The 16,217-nt window shown below is 41.7% G+C and overlaps 2 protein-coding genes across 3 annotated transcripts in view; one reads left to right on the forward strand and one right to left on the reverse strand.

Moving 5' to 3' along the window:
- Positions 1-10,027, forward strand: part of LOC124046562 (glutamyl aminopeptidase-like) — a 25,947-nt gene extending 15,920 nt beyond the window's left edge. The window contains exons 6-20 of one of the 2 annotated variants that reach the window (XM_046367078.1): positions 493-606; positions 715-849; positions 950-1,015; positions 1,241-1,306; positions 1,440-1,600; positions 1,721-1,803; positions 1,919-2,055; positions 2,324-2,379; positions 2,485-2,635; positions 7,833-7,906; positions 8,005-8,109; positions 8,296-8,466; positions 8,670-8,810; positions 8,998-9,079; positions 9,261-10,027. In XM_046367078.1, the coding sequence (XP_046223034.1) occupies positions 493-606; positions 715-849; positions 950-1,015; positions 1,241-1,306; positions 1,440-1,600; positions 1,721-1,803; positions 1,919-2,055; positions 2,324-2,379; positions 2,485-2,635; positions 7,833-7,906; positions 8,005-8,109; positions 8,296-8,466; positions 8,670-8,810; positions 8,998-9,079; positions 9,261-9,410 (1,692 nt within the window). In that variant the 3' untranslated portion in view covers positions 9,411-10,027. Of the gene's footprint in view, positions 1-492; positions 607-714; positions 850-949; positions 1,016-1,240; positions 1,307-1,439; positions 1,601-1,720; positions 1,804-1,918; positions 2,056-2,323; positions 2,380-2,484; positions 2,636-7,832; positions 7,907-8,004; positions 8,110-8,292; positions 8,467-8,669; positions 8,811-8,997; positions 9,080-9,260 lie in introns of both variants that reach the window. The other variant, XM_046367076.1, reaches the window with a different exon arrangement.
- rrh (retinal pigment epithelium-derived rhodopsin homolog) lies at positions 10,013-15,171 on the reverse strand. Its single transcript, XM_046367079.1, has 7 exons — positions 14,809-15,171; positions 12,558-12,748; positions 11,767-11,866; positions 11,437-11,590; positions 11,162-11,330; positions 10,774-10,952; positions 10,013-10,625 (listed from the first exon to the last, which is right to left on the reverse strand). The coding sequence occupies exons 1-7, from the start codon at positions 14,912-14,914 to the stop codon at positions 10,520-10,522; spliced, it is 1,005 nt and encodes a 334-aa protein (XP_046223035.1). The 5' UTR covers positions 14,915-15,171; the 3' UTR covers positions 10,013-10,519.
- Between the last annotated feature and the right edge of the window lie 1,046 nt (positions 15,172-16,217).

Genomic DNA, 16,217 nt, shown 5'->3' on the forward strand with positions numbered 1-16,217 from the left:
GTCTTTGGGGAATGATATTTGTTCATCTAACATTCTCACTCATAATTATTCACGATTCATTCAAGACGACTATCCATAACCATGGCAGCATCCACATTAATGTAATAGTGTTTAGAAACATTAAATTCTTATTTACAATATAAGTGACTCCAAAATTATACAATACATTATTTACCATTAATTTCTATTGGGCACAAAATAATCTGAAGCAAAACCAAAACAAACAGCGAATGCATCCAACAAGTTTGTAGAGTCACACACTTGATGTAATCATTGCGTACTAGGATTAAGGGACCAAATGAAAAAATCTTGCCACCGTGGGTGGATGCCCTAATCAGGCTACGTACCCAATGCATATGGGTCTGGCAGATTTCTCAAATGGCAAATGTCGGGCTCCACATTTTCCTAACCCTGTCACACTCTCACTCATACACACTTGTTTTGAAATAAATTCAGCTGTCAGATAACTTTGCATGTTGGATTTTCCTGCAGTGGTTTGGAAACATTGTGACCATGGATTGGTGGGATGACCTTTGGCTAAATGAGGGCTTTGCCAGTTTCTTTGAGTACATCGGTGTAGAGAAGGCTGAGCCTCTCTGGGGAATGGTGAGTCCATCTGACAGATGCTGAATTGAGTGATCTGAAATGGAATTGTTTTAATCCCAATTCTGGTTATGAATAGATTCTACATCTACTTCGTTCTGTCTTTACCAGCGTGACATCATGATCATCAGTGATGTACTACCTGTCATGGTGGACGACGCCCTCGTCACCTCCCATCCAATCATTGTGGATGTGTCAACTCCGGCTGAGATTACCTCTGTGTTTGATGGTATATCCTACAACAAGGTAATCTAAAACCACCACGTTTCACTCTACTACATGGGATGAAATAAAATGTACTTCAATTAAATTCGTCTTGAAATTTGTTCCAAACATCTTCCTGTAGGGGGCATCAATTCTCAGGATGGTGGAGGACTGGTTGGGTCGAGACATCTTCCGAGATGGTTGTCGGGTAAGAATCCATTTAATTTGACGTAAAGTGGATAGAAGTATCCCTACACCAAGTCTCTTGATCCCTATTCAGTCAATAGCAGAATGATTTGGCAATGGTGAGTGTTAGGGACATGCAATTACTTCCCTGTTGAATTAAAATTATGATTACTGTCAGATACGTAGCTTGCATTTTATTTATCATAAAATCTATGGATGGTAACCTGTTTTTCTCTCCCTTCAACAGAAATATTTGAAAGATTTCCATTTTCAGAATGCCAAAACAGCCAACTTCTGGGCATCCCTTGCTAACGTATGTTTGTCATATCTAATTTAGTCATAGTAGTTTCAAAATATCAAAGTTGATATTATTGTTGATATTATTGTTAATATTTCAATACATCTAGTGTACTTGTGTGTTACACACAAACATTTTTGGGTTGCAGGTGAGTGGGTTGCCTGTGGCAGATGTGATGGACACATGGACCAAACAGATGGGCTACCCGGTATTGGACCTGTCTACTGCCGGTACTCAGACCAAACTCACCCAGCGCAGATTCCTGTTGGACCCCAATGCTGATACCACCCAGCCACCCTCACCACTCAGGTCAGTGATTCAACACACTATTAAGTCCCTTTGTGATCGTTGGTTGATTTCCCGATGGAAGTCCGCTATATTTCTTAGGATAAACCTGTAAATCCTAAAAGGGCTATGCTTTCCTTTCAGCTACAAGTGGACCATCCCTGTTAAGTGGCACTCAGTGGATAGTAATAAGAATATGTCCATCATGTTCAACAAGTCCAGTCCAGGTAAAGATACTTCTGTCTAAATACTTTGCTTGACCTTTTTCAAATTACAGTTCCAGCCTCTGGTGACAACATGTATTTCATTAAATTGAAATTTGTCTCTCACACTAATATCTAGAGCAAGTCTTAGCTGACTATTTCCCTGCAACGGATGGACTCCTGAAGATCAATAACGACCATATCGGATTCTACAGAGTCAATCACCATGACAGCATGTGGCGCACCATTAGTCAACAGCTTCAAACAAATCACAAGGTAAATAGCTCAGTTGGTAGCTCAGTTGGTAGAGCATGGTGCTTGTAACGCCAGGGTAGTGGGTTCGATCCCCGGGACCACCCATACGTAGAATGTATGCACACATGACTGTAAGTCGCTTTGGATAAAAGCGTCTGCTAAATGGCATATATTATTATTATTATATCAATCAAATCTGCTACTATAGTATCAGAGGTAATATTACATTTTAATCTTACCAGTTCATAGGTTGCACTTATCTTAATCGGCAGGACACTTTCTTTACTAGGAGTTTGACGCTGCTGACCGATGCAGTTACATAGATGATGTCTTTGCTCTGGGAAGGTAAACCAACATTACCGACATTCACTTGAAGTACATCTGTCAATTCAGTTGCTCTGAGCTTTAGAAAACTGTGATGAAATGTCTTGTTCTTATCGGCCTCATCAGGGCAGATGTTGTCGATTATGGAAATGCATTCAACCTGACAAAATACCTGACCAATGAGACTGAGTACATCGTCTGGGAACGTGTGTCTTCTTCCATTGCCTATGTGCGAGACATGTTGTCTGACGACACTGTTCTTTACCCTAAATTCCAGGTGGGTCTGTTTTCCACTTAATTTTTGTATATAGTGTATATATATATATATTTTTTTACAGGTGAATTTTGCCCTCCGCTGGCCAACTAGAACACACACCAAATAATAATCTTGGGAGTTTGCTCATACAGGTAACTGCCAAAATAAAGGAAACGCCAACATAAAGTTTCTAAATAGGGCATTGGGCACCACGAGACAGAACAGTTTCAATGTGCCTTGGCATAGGTTCTACAAGTGTCTGGCACTCTATTGAAGGGATGTAAATAGAGGTCGACCGAAGATCATTTTTCAACGCCGATACTGATTATTGGAGGACCAAAAAAAGCCGATACCGATTAATCGGCCGATTGAAAAATAAAAATGTTTTTAAAAAGTACAATAATATATATTTTTTAAAGTATTTGTAATAATGACATTTACAACAATACTGAATGAACACTTATTTTTAGCTTAATATAATACATCAATAAAATCAATTTAGCCTCAAATAAATAATGAAACATGTTCAATTTGGTTTAAATAATGCAAAAACAAAGTGTTGGAGAATAAAGTAAACGTGCAATATGTGCCATGTAAGAAAGCTAACGTTTAAGTTCCTTGCTCAGAACATGAGAACATATGAAAGCTGGTGGTTCCTTTTAACAGGAGTTTTCAATATTCCCAGGTAAGAAGTTTTAGGTTGTAGTTATTATAGGAATTATAGGACTATTTCTCTATACCATTTGTATTTCATTACCCTTTGACTATTGGATGTTCTTATAGGCACTTTAGTATTGCCAGTGTAACAGTATAGCTTCCATCCCTCTCCTCGCTCCTACCTGGGCTCGAACCAGGAACACAACGACAACAGCCACCCTCAAGGCAGGGTTACTCATGCAGAGCAAGGGGAATAACTACTCCAAGTCTCAGAGCGAGTGACGTTTTAAACTCTATTAGTGCGCACCCCCTAACTAGCTAGCCATTTCACATCGGTTACACTAGCCTAATCTCGGGAGTTGATAGAATTGACTGTCATAAACAGCTGCTGGCAAACGCACGAAAGTGCTGCTCAGTCAGACTGCTCTATCAAATCATAGACTTAACCGTTCCATATTTTATCTAACGGGTGGCATCCATAAGTCTAAATATTCCCGTTACATTGCACAACCTTCAATGTTATGTCATAATTACGTAAAATTCTGGCAAATTAGGTGTTCCAAACACGGACTCTGCGTGCAATGAACGCAAGAGAACCAATTTCACCTGGTTAATATTGCCTGCTAACCTGGATTTCTTTTAGCTAAATATGCAGGTTTAAAATATATACTTCTGTGTATTGATTTTTAGAAAGGCATTGATGTTTATGGTTAGGTACACATTGTAGCAACGATACGCACCTCATCGATTATATGCAACGCAGGACACGCTAGATAAACTAGTAATATCATCAACCATGTGGTTATGATTGATTGATTGATTGTTTTTAATAAGATAAGTTTAATGCTAGCTAGCAACTTATCTTCGCTTACTGCATTCGCGTAACAGGCAGTCTCCTCGTGGAGTGCAATGTAATCAGGTGGTTAGAGCGTTGTACTAGTTAACTGTAAGGTTGCAAGATTGAATCCGCCAAGCTGACAAGGTAAACATTTGTCGTTCTGCCCCTGAACGTGGCAGTTAACCCACCGTTCCTCGGCCGTCATTGAAAATAAGAATGTGTTCTTAACTGACTTGCCTAGTAAAATAAAGATTAAATAAAGGTGTAAAAAAAGTTTTTGTCCAAATCGGTGTCCAAAAGTACTGATTTCCGATTGTTATGAAAACTTGAAATCGGCACCAATTAATCGGCCATTCTGATTTAATCGGTTGACCTCTAGATGTAACAACATTCTTCCGCAAGATATTCCATAATTTAACACCATAATTTGGTGTTTTGTTGATGGTGGTGAAAAACGCTGTCTCAGACACCGCTCCAGAATCTCCCATAAGTGTTCAATTGGGTTGAGATCTGGTGACAGACAGCCATGGCATATGGTTAAGATAGTTTATGCTCATCAAACCATTCAGTAATCTCTTGTCCCTGTGTATGGGGGCATGGCCATGGTAGCCAAAATAATGGCCTGCCCATCATAGTTACAGAGCATTCTGAAAGTATTCAGACCCTGACTTTTTCCACTTTGTTATGTTACAGCCTTATTCTAAAATTGATTAAATTGAGTTTTCCCTCAGTCTACACACAATACCCTGTAATGACAAACAAAAACAGGTTTAAGATTGTTTATGCACATTTATTTAAAAAAATAAAACCTGAAATATCACATTTACATAATTATTCATACCTTCTACTCAGTACTTTGTGGGACACCTTGGCAACTTCCCCTTAGACAGGACCTGCTGTCTCAGGCTGGGGGAACTCTGTGGGCTTGGCCACTGAACGACACCAATGGTAATTGAACACCATGCAGAGTGCTTAGACACCGGCTACAACCGCGGCACACCAGTTGCGCTGGCGGTTGTTCTGCTCTTGGCGTACTGGTATTGAGGTGGTGCCCGAGTCATGCAAGGTGCAGTATGTCCTCCAATACCTGCAGTCTCATTTGGATGAGGGCTTAGCAGCCTCTACACAGAGGGTATTTGGCTGCTATGGACAGGCCCGTGGGGCGCCATCCCTTATTCTCCAGGTTTATGAAAGGGGTTCGTTGCCTGCATCCAGCTAGGACCCGCTCAATGGCGAGCTGGATGTGGTTTTGGCTGCTTTGGCAAAGCCGCAATTCGAACCATTGGAGTCTGCCTCCCTGAAACACCTCTCTATGAAGGTGGCTTTCTTGGTAGCGATTACTTCCACGAAGAGGGAGGGTGAACTCCATGCTCTTTCGGTAAGTTCTGAGTGGTCCCGGTTGGACCCCGGTGGGAGGGGTATATCTCTCCCCCCAACCCTTCATTCCTCCCGAAGGTTCTGTCAGACAGGCATGTGAACATCCCTTTTATCCTGTGTGCTAACGACCCCCCGGCAGTGGCGGGGGAGTCTGGGCCTCCCTCCGGCATGCTGTGCCCTGTAAGGGCACTGGCTGCCTATGTGGAGAGGACACAGTCAGTGAGAACAACAGACCAGCTCTTTGTCTGCTATGGTGAGAGAGTCCTGGGGGCCGGGCTATCAAAGCAGAGGCTCTATCACTGGATCGTGGACACGTTTTCGACAGCACACCGCCTGGCTGGCAGGCCAGTGCTGGGATCTGTGGTGGCACATTCAACACGAGGGGTGGCTGCATCCATGCCAATGAAGGCCACCCTCTGGGTGGGCGTCAGATGACTCTTCTTGACGTTTACAGTAATGCCCAGCCCGCCGATGTGGTTAAGGAGCATGTCTCTGTCTGACAGGACATGTGTCTTGTTCGGGGCACAAATCAACCAATCGTCCAGGTAATTGAGGATCAACAACCCTCGGGACGTGAGAGGTACCAGGACAGCGTCCATGCACTTTGTGAAAGTCCGGGGTGCCAAGGAGAGGCCGAAGGGAAGAACCATGAATTCGCAAGCCCTCCCTTCGAAAGCGAATCAGAGTGGTCCACCTTCTGGTCCAGTGTCACAAACCACTGGTCCCTGGACACGGCCTTCAACATGCAGGCCGGGGACAGCATGTGGAACCTCAGTACCTTCAAGTACCCATTGAGGTTGCGGAGGTCCCGAATTGGTCGTAACGCTCAGTCTCATTTTTGGGACCACAAAATAAGTGGAGTAGAACCCACCTAGCTTTTCTGGTGTCTCGATCCTGCGAATGGCACCCTTGTCCAGGAGTGAGGAGATCTTCCAGCCACAAGGTTTTCTTTTTCAGGGGGTCGGCCACAGTGGTGACACAAAGGACCCTGAAGGATGGGGGCCGGCACCGGAATTAGAGTCGGTACTCCTATGGATGCACACGGAGTCGTAGGTGTAATATCTTACGTGGAAGTATACTAACTGGCTGTTTGCAGCCTGGAGCAGCTGGCCACATGGCCAGCCCCTCATTTTGAGTGCTCCACTCGCTGTGCACTGTTGATCTGTATCTTCCGCCCGTGGTTTGTCGTGGTTTTGTTTCGTTAGCTGTTGTGCCAGCTAACATGCTACTGATGTCACGCCCTGACCATAGAGAGCCCTTGTTTCTCTATGGTGTAGTAGGTCAGGGTGTGACGAGGGGGTGTTCTAGTTTTAACATCTCTGTTGTGTTCTAGTTTATTTTTCTATCTTGGTGTTTTGTATGATTCCCAATTAGAGGCAGCTAGTAATCGTTGTCTCTAATTGGGGATCATATTTAAGTAACTATTTTTCCCACCTGTGTTTGTGGGATATTATTTTGTGCATGTGCACCACGTAGTCACGTTTCGTTGTTCGCTCATATTAAAGATGTGGAACTCGACGTACGCTGCGCCTTGGTCCAGTTCTTACGACAACCGTGACAAGTGAACCTTGACACTAGCTTATTGGCATGCGTATTGGTCTTAAGACAGAAATGCATTCACCTAAAAATAAGTGTTTAGGCAAATCATTAGCTAGCTAGCTAGCTATCACAATAATTGTGCAAAAGTATGATAGCTAACGTTAGCTAGCTAAGCACTAGCCAGTCAGTGTCACTGACAGATTGAAACTGGTATCAACAAAATGTTTCACTCTATCCCAAAAAACATGACATTCCTAACTAGGTATAATTTAGCTAATAAAATGTTAAAGTTCATTAGGAAGTCTAATTAGTAAGTTAGACACTCACAGGACAACTGGTAGCTACCTAGCTAGATAGCTTGGTTTCCATTTTCCAACAGATGTTTCTACTCCCCCTGATTGGTCATCAACGGTTACTGGTCTTGGAACTTGTTGCCATAAATTCAAGTTGAATCTTGAAGAGAAGAATATATATTTTAAAAACTCTGGCGAACTTGTTGCTAAAGGTTTGCAGCAGATTCACCACTAGTGACAAATATTGCAAACTTCTGGCAACATTTTGTGGCAGACTATTTAGTTTGCATCAAATTTGCCACAAACCTGCGGGAAGTTTGCCTCAACAAACATATTTTTTAAGGGTTACTTTGTCAGTTACCTGTACGTATGAGATAATAATGCAAACTAGAGAATAGGTCTAAAACATGTCCCTTGTTTAGCTCCATGTCCCTGGTGGGGTGTTTTGGGGGAAACTCCCTAAAGAGGTTTCAGGAATACACTAGTCATGTCTCGTCGCTTATTTCCCCTACAGAAATTATTCCGTGAGCATGTGCAGACTATCTCCAGGCAGCTGGGATGGGACGACAAGGGAAGCCAGAGAGATAGGTGAAACAAGGAGAGACAATCTACTGTATTTGATAGATCATGGGTGTATTTGCTGGATATTGATCGTAAAATGTATTGTCTATATGGGTTTTGTATAGGCTGTTGCGTGAGACAGTCCAGGGAATTGCTTGCCAAATGGGCGACCAGGAAGTGCTAAATGAGACATCTGTTTTATTTGACCAATGGATCTCAGGAAACATCAGGTAAATATTAGTCTTGAATTAAATCATTCAATGACACATGATCTACTTACTAATCCAGCTGCAGTACATGCTAATGTTAGGCCTAAACTGATGGACACAACTAACTACTTTATTAGCGTTCCTATTCCTAAAGGCATGTTTATTCCACTAAGCCCTAATGATAACATGACCTTTGACCTCCAGCAGTGTTGGGGTGAACCTGCGCCTGTTGGTGTATCGCTATGGCATGAGGAACTCGGGCACTGAGGCGAAGTGGAACTTAATGTTTGAGAGGTACAAAACAGAGACCTTGGCCCAAGAGAAGGACAAGCTCCTGTATGGATTGGCATCCGTGGAGAACATCACTCTTCTGTTCAAGTAAATAAAAAACATTAATTATCTTTAAATTATTTTTTACATGCGTTATTCAAAATTGCTTTTAAACATAATCCAGTGAAAAGTTATTACTAGAACCCCAGTACATTTGTTGGCAAGAGTGTGCAAAATTGTTTCTAGCAACCATTTTAGTTTATTTAGCTAGATATGACTTGAGATAATGTTAGAATGCCGTTGTTTTTCAGCTTACTGGAGATGTCCAAAGATGAGAGTATTGTGAGGACTCAGGATTTGTTCACTGTGGTCCAATATGTCTCTCTGAATCGCTATGGCAAGACCATGGCCTGGGACTGGGTCACCCTCAACTGGGACTACCTAGTGAACAGGTGAGCCCATTCTCTGAGTCACTTCTCTGAGTCTGAATGGAGAGTTACTGAGTCCAGAGTCATTGAAGTGATAGTGAATGAATGGAATGCTGTAAGTAAATTTACTGAATCAGTAGCAACTGAGCCTAGAGTGACTGAATCATGTAAATACTGTGACAGTTTTCAATTTCCTTTTGTTTTGTTACAGATACACTATCAATGACAGGAGCCTGGGGCGCCTGCTGACCAGAATCAGCACCACCTACAATACAGAGCTACAGCTGTGGCAGGTTAGAACAGGGACATTCTACTCATAGAATTAGAATAAGTAAATCAAACAATATACCACTTCTGTTGAGACTAGCACTGGTGTGCTTGAATTTAAGATTGACCGTGATATCTGTTGTGGATTGTCTTTTTATGGTGACTTGATTTATGACTGACTATGTTGACTGTGTGGTTGTGTTATAGATGGCACACTTTTTCAAGCTGAACCCTAATGCCGGGGCTGGGGAGATACCTAGGCAGCAAGCTCTAGAGACAGTGAAGAACAACATCGAGTGGGTCAGGAGAAACAAGGCAGAGATCAGCTCTTGGCTGGAGAGCAACGTCGCCTACTGATGACATCAGGTCAACAAGACTAAAGAACCCATGCCTAATCCAAATATAAAACCTTCTTGCTGTTTCCATTCATGAATTAATTCAACGGCAGTGAAAGCACACCACAGGACTGCCTTTCTAAATCAAGTATCAAGTCCCTATGTCCTGCATATGCTGCTGTGCAAATCAAACACACTTTTGATGTGATTGTAACTCAGTGAGCCGCTTACTCTTTACTCAAGTGGAATCCATTTACAGTACTTAGTACCTTTCCTGCATTACCTATGGTATATTTGTGTTAAATTAAGGACAAATAAAATTAAGTACAAATAAAATAAACATTTTGACATACAAATATTTAATTACTTATTAAGTGCTTGGACAGAATTTGAGATGTCATATTCAAATAACCATGATTACTTTTAATCTTGGATCAGGTATATTGATCTATATGTACAGATGTATTTCTAAATAATGTTTCAAACAATGCAAAGTTTACAACTGTATATACTTTTTTAGAATGTACAACTGTATTAGAAAAAAAGAAGAGCGTATATGCACTTACTGGGAATACTGCAGTCTGGATAAGTGTTGCCACAGGAAAGGAAATAAAGAAAGGGTAATGTTGTACACAAACATACTTTATTGTTTGTTTATGCTAATATTACACTAAGGTAAAACACATTGGGAAGACAATGGCTAGAATGTCATAAAAAGAGCAATTTACATGGTAAACCCCAACATATCAAAATAAAATCCAGTTAATATAGAAGCACCTACCCACGTGGTCCAGAAACACTGGTATTGGACAGACTCTTCATTGATGTACAGCAATGTAGGGAAAAACTGTAAGGTTGATGATGTCTGTGTCTCTAATTACACAAAACGACTTTCGTATATTTTGAGGTATCTATAAATAATGGGTGACTTGGGATGTACCTCAGTACTCTTGAATTTAGTATTTTCCAGTTCTCTCATGACCACTGGTATGGTCTAAAAAGCTTGGTAGGGTGGGATCTTTTAAACTTTCTTACACGTATCCCATCCTCTAACAGTATACTCAATGACAAGTGTAATCAGAGTTTGGGGGAATAAAATCATCATAGAATGTAACATCTAGCAATCCTCCCTCATTGGGTCAAAGGGAGCTGGGAAATCGTCATGGGAACCTGGTTGTTGATGGTGATCCGTTGTCGGGTTTGACATCGGAGCATTCCTGTGATCGCTCTTCTGAACCTGAATAGAAAGTATACAAGGACAGGATGTTAATAGGTTGTAACTACTATACACTGTGTACCTATACTGTAATTACACTTTAAATACACAGGTATTATGGTCACTTACTATAAAGTGGGATCAACAAGAAGAAGGGGCGAAAGCTTACTTTTTGTTGGCAATAACGTAGATGCATGGGTTGTAGAAGGTGGAGGACTTGGCAAAGAGAGGACCAATGATAGCCATGGGGGCAGGAATCTTTCTGGGGTCCCCAAAGGACGCCCATAGGCACACTATGGAGTACGGCGACCACGCCACCAGGAACATGACAATCATCACTATCGACATCTAGCCAGCAACGACAGATCAGAGAGAAAGATTCATGTAGATGTAATATACTGTACATAACCTTCTGCAGATTGTTATAACCATAGAATCCTAGAATCCTGCGTGTCAGTCAAACTGTGAGGTTACAATGGTCCATATTGAGAGGCAAAGCTGGGTTAGAAGAAGAAACATGTGAACACACAGGACTGTATGGAGAAACACTGGCTTACCTTAGTCACATCCATCTGGTCTGACCAGTCCATGTTAATGCTGTCCAAGCGGTTGCTGGCTTTGTATCTCTTCATGGTGACAGACACACTGTAGTAGCAGTAGAACATCATTGACAAAGGGATGAGGAAGTTCACAGCGATTACTGCCATGGTGTAGGAGACAAAGCCCCTGGAAAAGAGTCACTGTATATGATTAATGACATAATATTAATTTGATCTTCCATGCCATATAATCCTTGAAATTACCCAGTTATTTTAAGTGCGTCCCAACTCACGCATCATTATTTCTCCAGTTGATGGTGCAGGTGGCACCAGTTGGGTCAGGGGCATAGCCGGCCCAACCCACCACGGGCATGGACGACCAAAAAACTGCGTTGAGCCATGCAGCCAGAATGAGGAGTGTGTATGAGCGGGTGGTCATCTTCTGCCCTGGAGAACAGTAGGAAAAGCAGGGAAAAGGCTTAGAGGTCATGCAGATGTATTAGCCTCTTGTCAGTTCACAGAGATTAGCCTATCTTTTACCAGGTCAACAGTAGCTACTACCAAGAGACTACAGGCAGATGAACTACAAACCTCCATGGAAAGTAATAGAAGACTGTAAATACCTATGTCAGGTCTACAGATGGTTAGGTAGCGGTCAATGGCCACCACTGTCAGCAGTCCAATACTGGCCATCCCAAAGAAGATGTTCAGAGCTGCATAGATCTGGAGGGGAAAACAGTCAGCAGCATCCCTCATTTCAGAATCTGTTTAGCAGGATAAAAACATTGGTTTCACGTGGTCTGAAAACAAAGAACAGGTGAAATTGAGTGGATACCCCCACAGATTTTACTTTCTCCTGTCCAGGTCTTTCAGATCTCCTAAAGGAGATTAAGAGGAAGTCTGTTTACACTATTGAGATACAACTTGGGAGCGCTCAACATAACCACAGACTGGACTTGGGCCTCAGTCAGCATATCTAATCAGAAGGCCATTGTCAATTTCACCAGCCCACCTCATGTCCAATATGTGGTTCTCAAACTCAAGGCTTCAGCCCCAGATTAGTGTCACATGGCACCGAATTCCTGATTTCACACAGCACCTCCTAAACACTATAACCTCAGATCATTAGAGAGGTCTAGAAAATGTTGTAAGAAATGCTAGTTTTGGCTTGGCCACGTGAGGTGTTAAACACTGAGGGGCAGTTCAAACCAATCCAGCAAACGTTAAATCCATTTTCCTGCACTTGATATAGAGTTAATATGAGATATAAAGTTAATACAAAGCATATGAAGTTTGCCTGATTTTATTTCGTACATTTTCATAGAGTACACAAAAAAAAATTCTTCAAGTTTTTCAAATGGCAGGTTCATTCAAACAGTACCATTAACTAGCACAGTGGGCTCATTACACCAACCTGACATCCAGTGTAGCCAAACTTCCAGCTCCCGTGGAGGTCAGAGGCAGCAGACATGGGATAGCCAATGCCAGCCACTCCAATGTCAGTGAAGGCCAGGTTGATGATGATGGCATTGGTGGCATTTCGCAGCTCCTTGAACTTGACAAACATCACCAGTACCACAATGTTGCTGGCCAAACTGATGACACCTGGTGAAGAGAAACCTAAGCTTGAAATGTTTATGTTTTCCAATCAGGGCCGAACTGGGAAAAGAATTCGGGCCTGGTATTTTTTCCAAACCATCCCACATCACTGGGTGAGCCACCAATCTAAAGATTTAGGCTATTTTGCAAATTAGGGCCTGTGTTACCCTGTCAACATCGGAAAATTAGGGCCTGTGTTACCCTGTCAACATAGGACTACAGAATTTCCAGATTATTTTAGTTCAATGGAAATGAATTAGATACATCTTTATGTGTACTAATTTAAATCATAGGCTAATTAATTTGGGGTTCAACAGCTGAGGAAGTAGAAACTCAAAACACATTAACTAGATTGCTAACTCTAAATATAATATCCACTGTTAGTAGCCATGTATTCATCCAACAGTAAGTGTTATGCCCTAAAAAAAAACATTGCAGTTGTAGGTTATTACCCGTGAGACCTAGCTGCCCTCCTAATAGCCATTGCACATTTTGCGCACGCTTGCAGCTTCATATCTCAAAGCCAAAACAAATATCTTGGTTGTAAAATAGTTGCTATTGAGCTGAATATTGAAAGTTGAGAAGCTTCCAAGGCTGTGTTTTTCCTGCAATTTCATTTAGAAATGTTATACCATCAGAACGCATTTTTCTCGAGCGTATGGGAGGAGGAGAGTGCCTCACTCATCACAGCAGGCAACAACAGGCACAGTGGCAGGGCAGACATTACAGGAATCATGAGGATAATGCACTTTAACCAAAAATAGGACATTTTGAGTGAGGTGACAATGTAGAATGTGCTCTTTCTAAGTTTATCGGCACCAACTTCCTGTTGCTTAATATCCATTATCTTGGCTGTCTAATTGATGACAGAGTCGGAGCAGGTCTCTTTGATAATGCTGCATCTAACTTCAAATGTGAGTTTGTGTGACCTCAGCTCAGAAAACTGATCATTCAAAAGCTCATTGTATATTGTTATAACAGAGAAATTTTGCAAAAATCGTAAAAAATGATCTTAACAGGCCCATGACCTGCTGGCCATGTCACTGCTTTGATATTCCATTTTTTACTACCAGCCCACCCAACAAAATAATGATCCAGCCCATCTGACAGAATGGCCAGATGGCCAATCCACCTCTGTTTCTGATAAATGGGTGTTAGCCTACTCAGCCTACTCAATTGAATGGCTCTGGTGTCATCTTTATTATTCTCGAAAATTGTCCCTTCTTGTCCCCCTTCCCCCCATAAAAAACACCTTCTGTTCTAGTGAATCAGACTAGAATCTCAGGCCTAGCTATACCAGACACAGCAGCCATTCAAGTGATGTTGCCCAACAATAGTTGAGCAAGACTGGTTCACAGGTAAATTAATGCCAACTCATGAGGAAAACTTATTTCAAAAGGCCACACTTGCTTGGTAGGCCTACTTGTTACATAATGACACCAGCCGCCTGAGCAGTAAGAGTGTGCCAGAGCTAGATTGGCCTCTTATGAACGAGAAAGACTGTGTGGGGTAGGCCTCATTGAGAAATGCTAACAGCACCCAGAGACAAGAGACATCTTTGGCCCACACACACTGATGAAGTGCAGAGGTCATGTCAGGTGATTTACCATATACAGAGGGGAGAGAGGACGCATCTATTTGACAGCTTCACCTTTCCAAAAAAAATACCAATTTTGGTTTCCCAGTGATACCACTGCTATAGCAATCATCAATCCATGTTGAAGTAACTCTAAATCACTTATGTAGATTATAACAGAGATGAGAGATGCTACAAAGGTATATTATTCAGTCAGGCATGAAGAGTTTACAGTACTGTATAAATCAATCTAAGAAGACATCAATCCATCATCTAAACTCTATCACAGAGGGAGCTGTTTTATCATCACAACAATTATGAATTATGTTGGAAAATAATTAGAATAGCAGTTAGAGTAGCTTATAAATAATTATGAGAAACACATAAACACACAGAAAAACATGACAAACAAACGACAAAATGACATTACCTATCCTAAAATAATTCAGTTGATTGACAGTGTTGTGGATGCTATGCAGTGCATTTGTACCTGCAGTGATAAGGTATGCCGCCACTATGTTGTGCTCCATTTGTGAAAAGGCACTTTTTCCTCCGTAGGGAATGACCTCCCCTGTGGTGTTGACTCCAGACTCCATTCCAGTGTTTCAGTTGCCTCAGTGAAAAACACCCTATACACTAACAGTGAAATAATAGGAATATTCTACACCAGCAAGATACCTTCCAGATTCTTTTTGAGTCCACAGTAAAAAAGTGGTCCATGCAAAAGGATGGGAGCCTGTGAATAAGAAAGCTGAAACTAACGCTACCTCTCCTCCAAAAACAGAGAATGAGGGAGATTCTGGAAAGTTTTTGAGTCTCCGAATAGTGTGTGTGCATGTATGCATGTGTGTTGGGGAGTATTAAAGGATTAGAGCGAACTTTCTCCCCCTTCTTACCAAATACTGGGGAGGTTGTTGTTTGTGCGTAACATGGGTAAGGGGAACACAAGAGAGGCTTACAAGTCACATGGAAGCTTTTCATAATGGAGTTGAAACCCACGTGAGTCCTGACTGAACATTAGAGCTGCATAGGGGAACAGAAATAAGGCAACAATTGCAGTTGTGAATGCAGTGGAGTGATATTGTGTCTGAAGAGCCTTGTTATGCAAAGTTATTTAAATGGGTGGCTGTATGTGTGGGTTCAGTTTGGGCCCTGACCAGTTTCTGTGCTTAACAACCCCCAGTCCCTTTCTCTGTGACATATAGCAGGATTGTATTTGCAGATCAAAAATGTGTGGGGACTAAATGTCGTAATACTATAATGCAGAATTCACTACCATATATCTAACACTATTGCTATGGCTATTGTTACTACTGCCACAATGATTACTGTTTGTTGTTACGACTGACTTTTTAAAGCAGGGAACCAATATTGACGTTCTGATGATACAGGGTTGAACTCACAGTTACTGATGACTAAAGATTGACCATTACCATAGACTAGGTGCCCCATCAACAATATTGGCCTTGCAGTGATGGCTAAGTAGGCTTGAGGCCGCTGGATAGCTGAGTGTCCAATGAGAACAATGACAGGTGAAGAGGACGGGGACACTTTCATGATGGATGAGCATGGCAGTTTGGCAATTTGGCTCAAGCCAGTTGTTAGGAATTTTATGAATTTTATGACGAAACAATATCTACATTTTAAATAGAACTATAACTAATGAAACTTATACTCTGTTTTATTATATGTGATTAATAATATTAATTCATAAGGAAGGGATTGTGGAGCATAAAACAGGAGGTAATTCAATTAAATAAATACCATTCCAACCAGGTTGGAGAAGACTGGAATTGTGGGGTTTTAAGTAAGCAAAAGGGTCTTTAACCTATGGTTGAACCGACTCAACTTAGCTCAGGGATGTTTAGATAAGGCAGAGAGTGTTTTCCTGGGTTTTCC

This window comes from Oncorhynchus gorbuscha, linkage group LG10 (genome assembly GCF_021184085.1).
Source record: "Oncorhynchus gorbuscha isolate QuinsamMale2020 ecotype Even-year linkage group LG10, OgorEven_v1.0, whole genome shotgun sequence".
NCBI classification, from domain to species: Eukaryota; Metazoa; Chordata; class Actinopteri; order Salmoniformes; family Salmonidae; genus Oncorhynchus; species Oncorhynchus gorbuscha.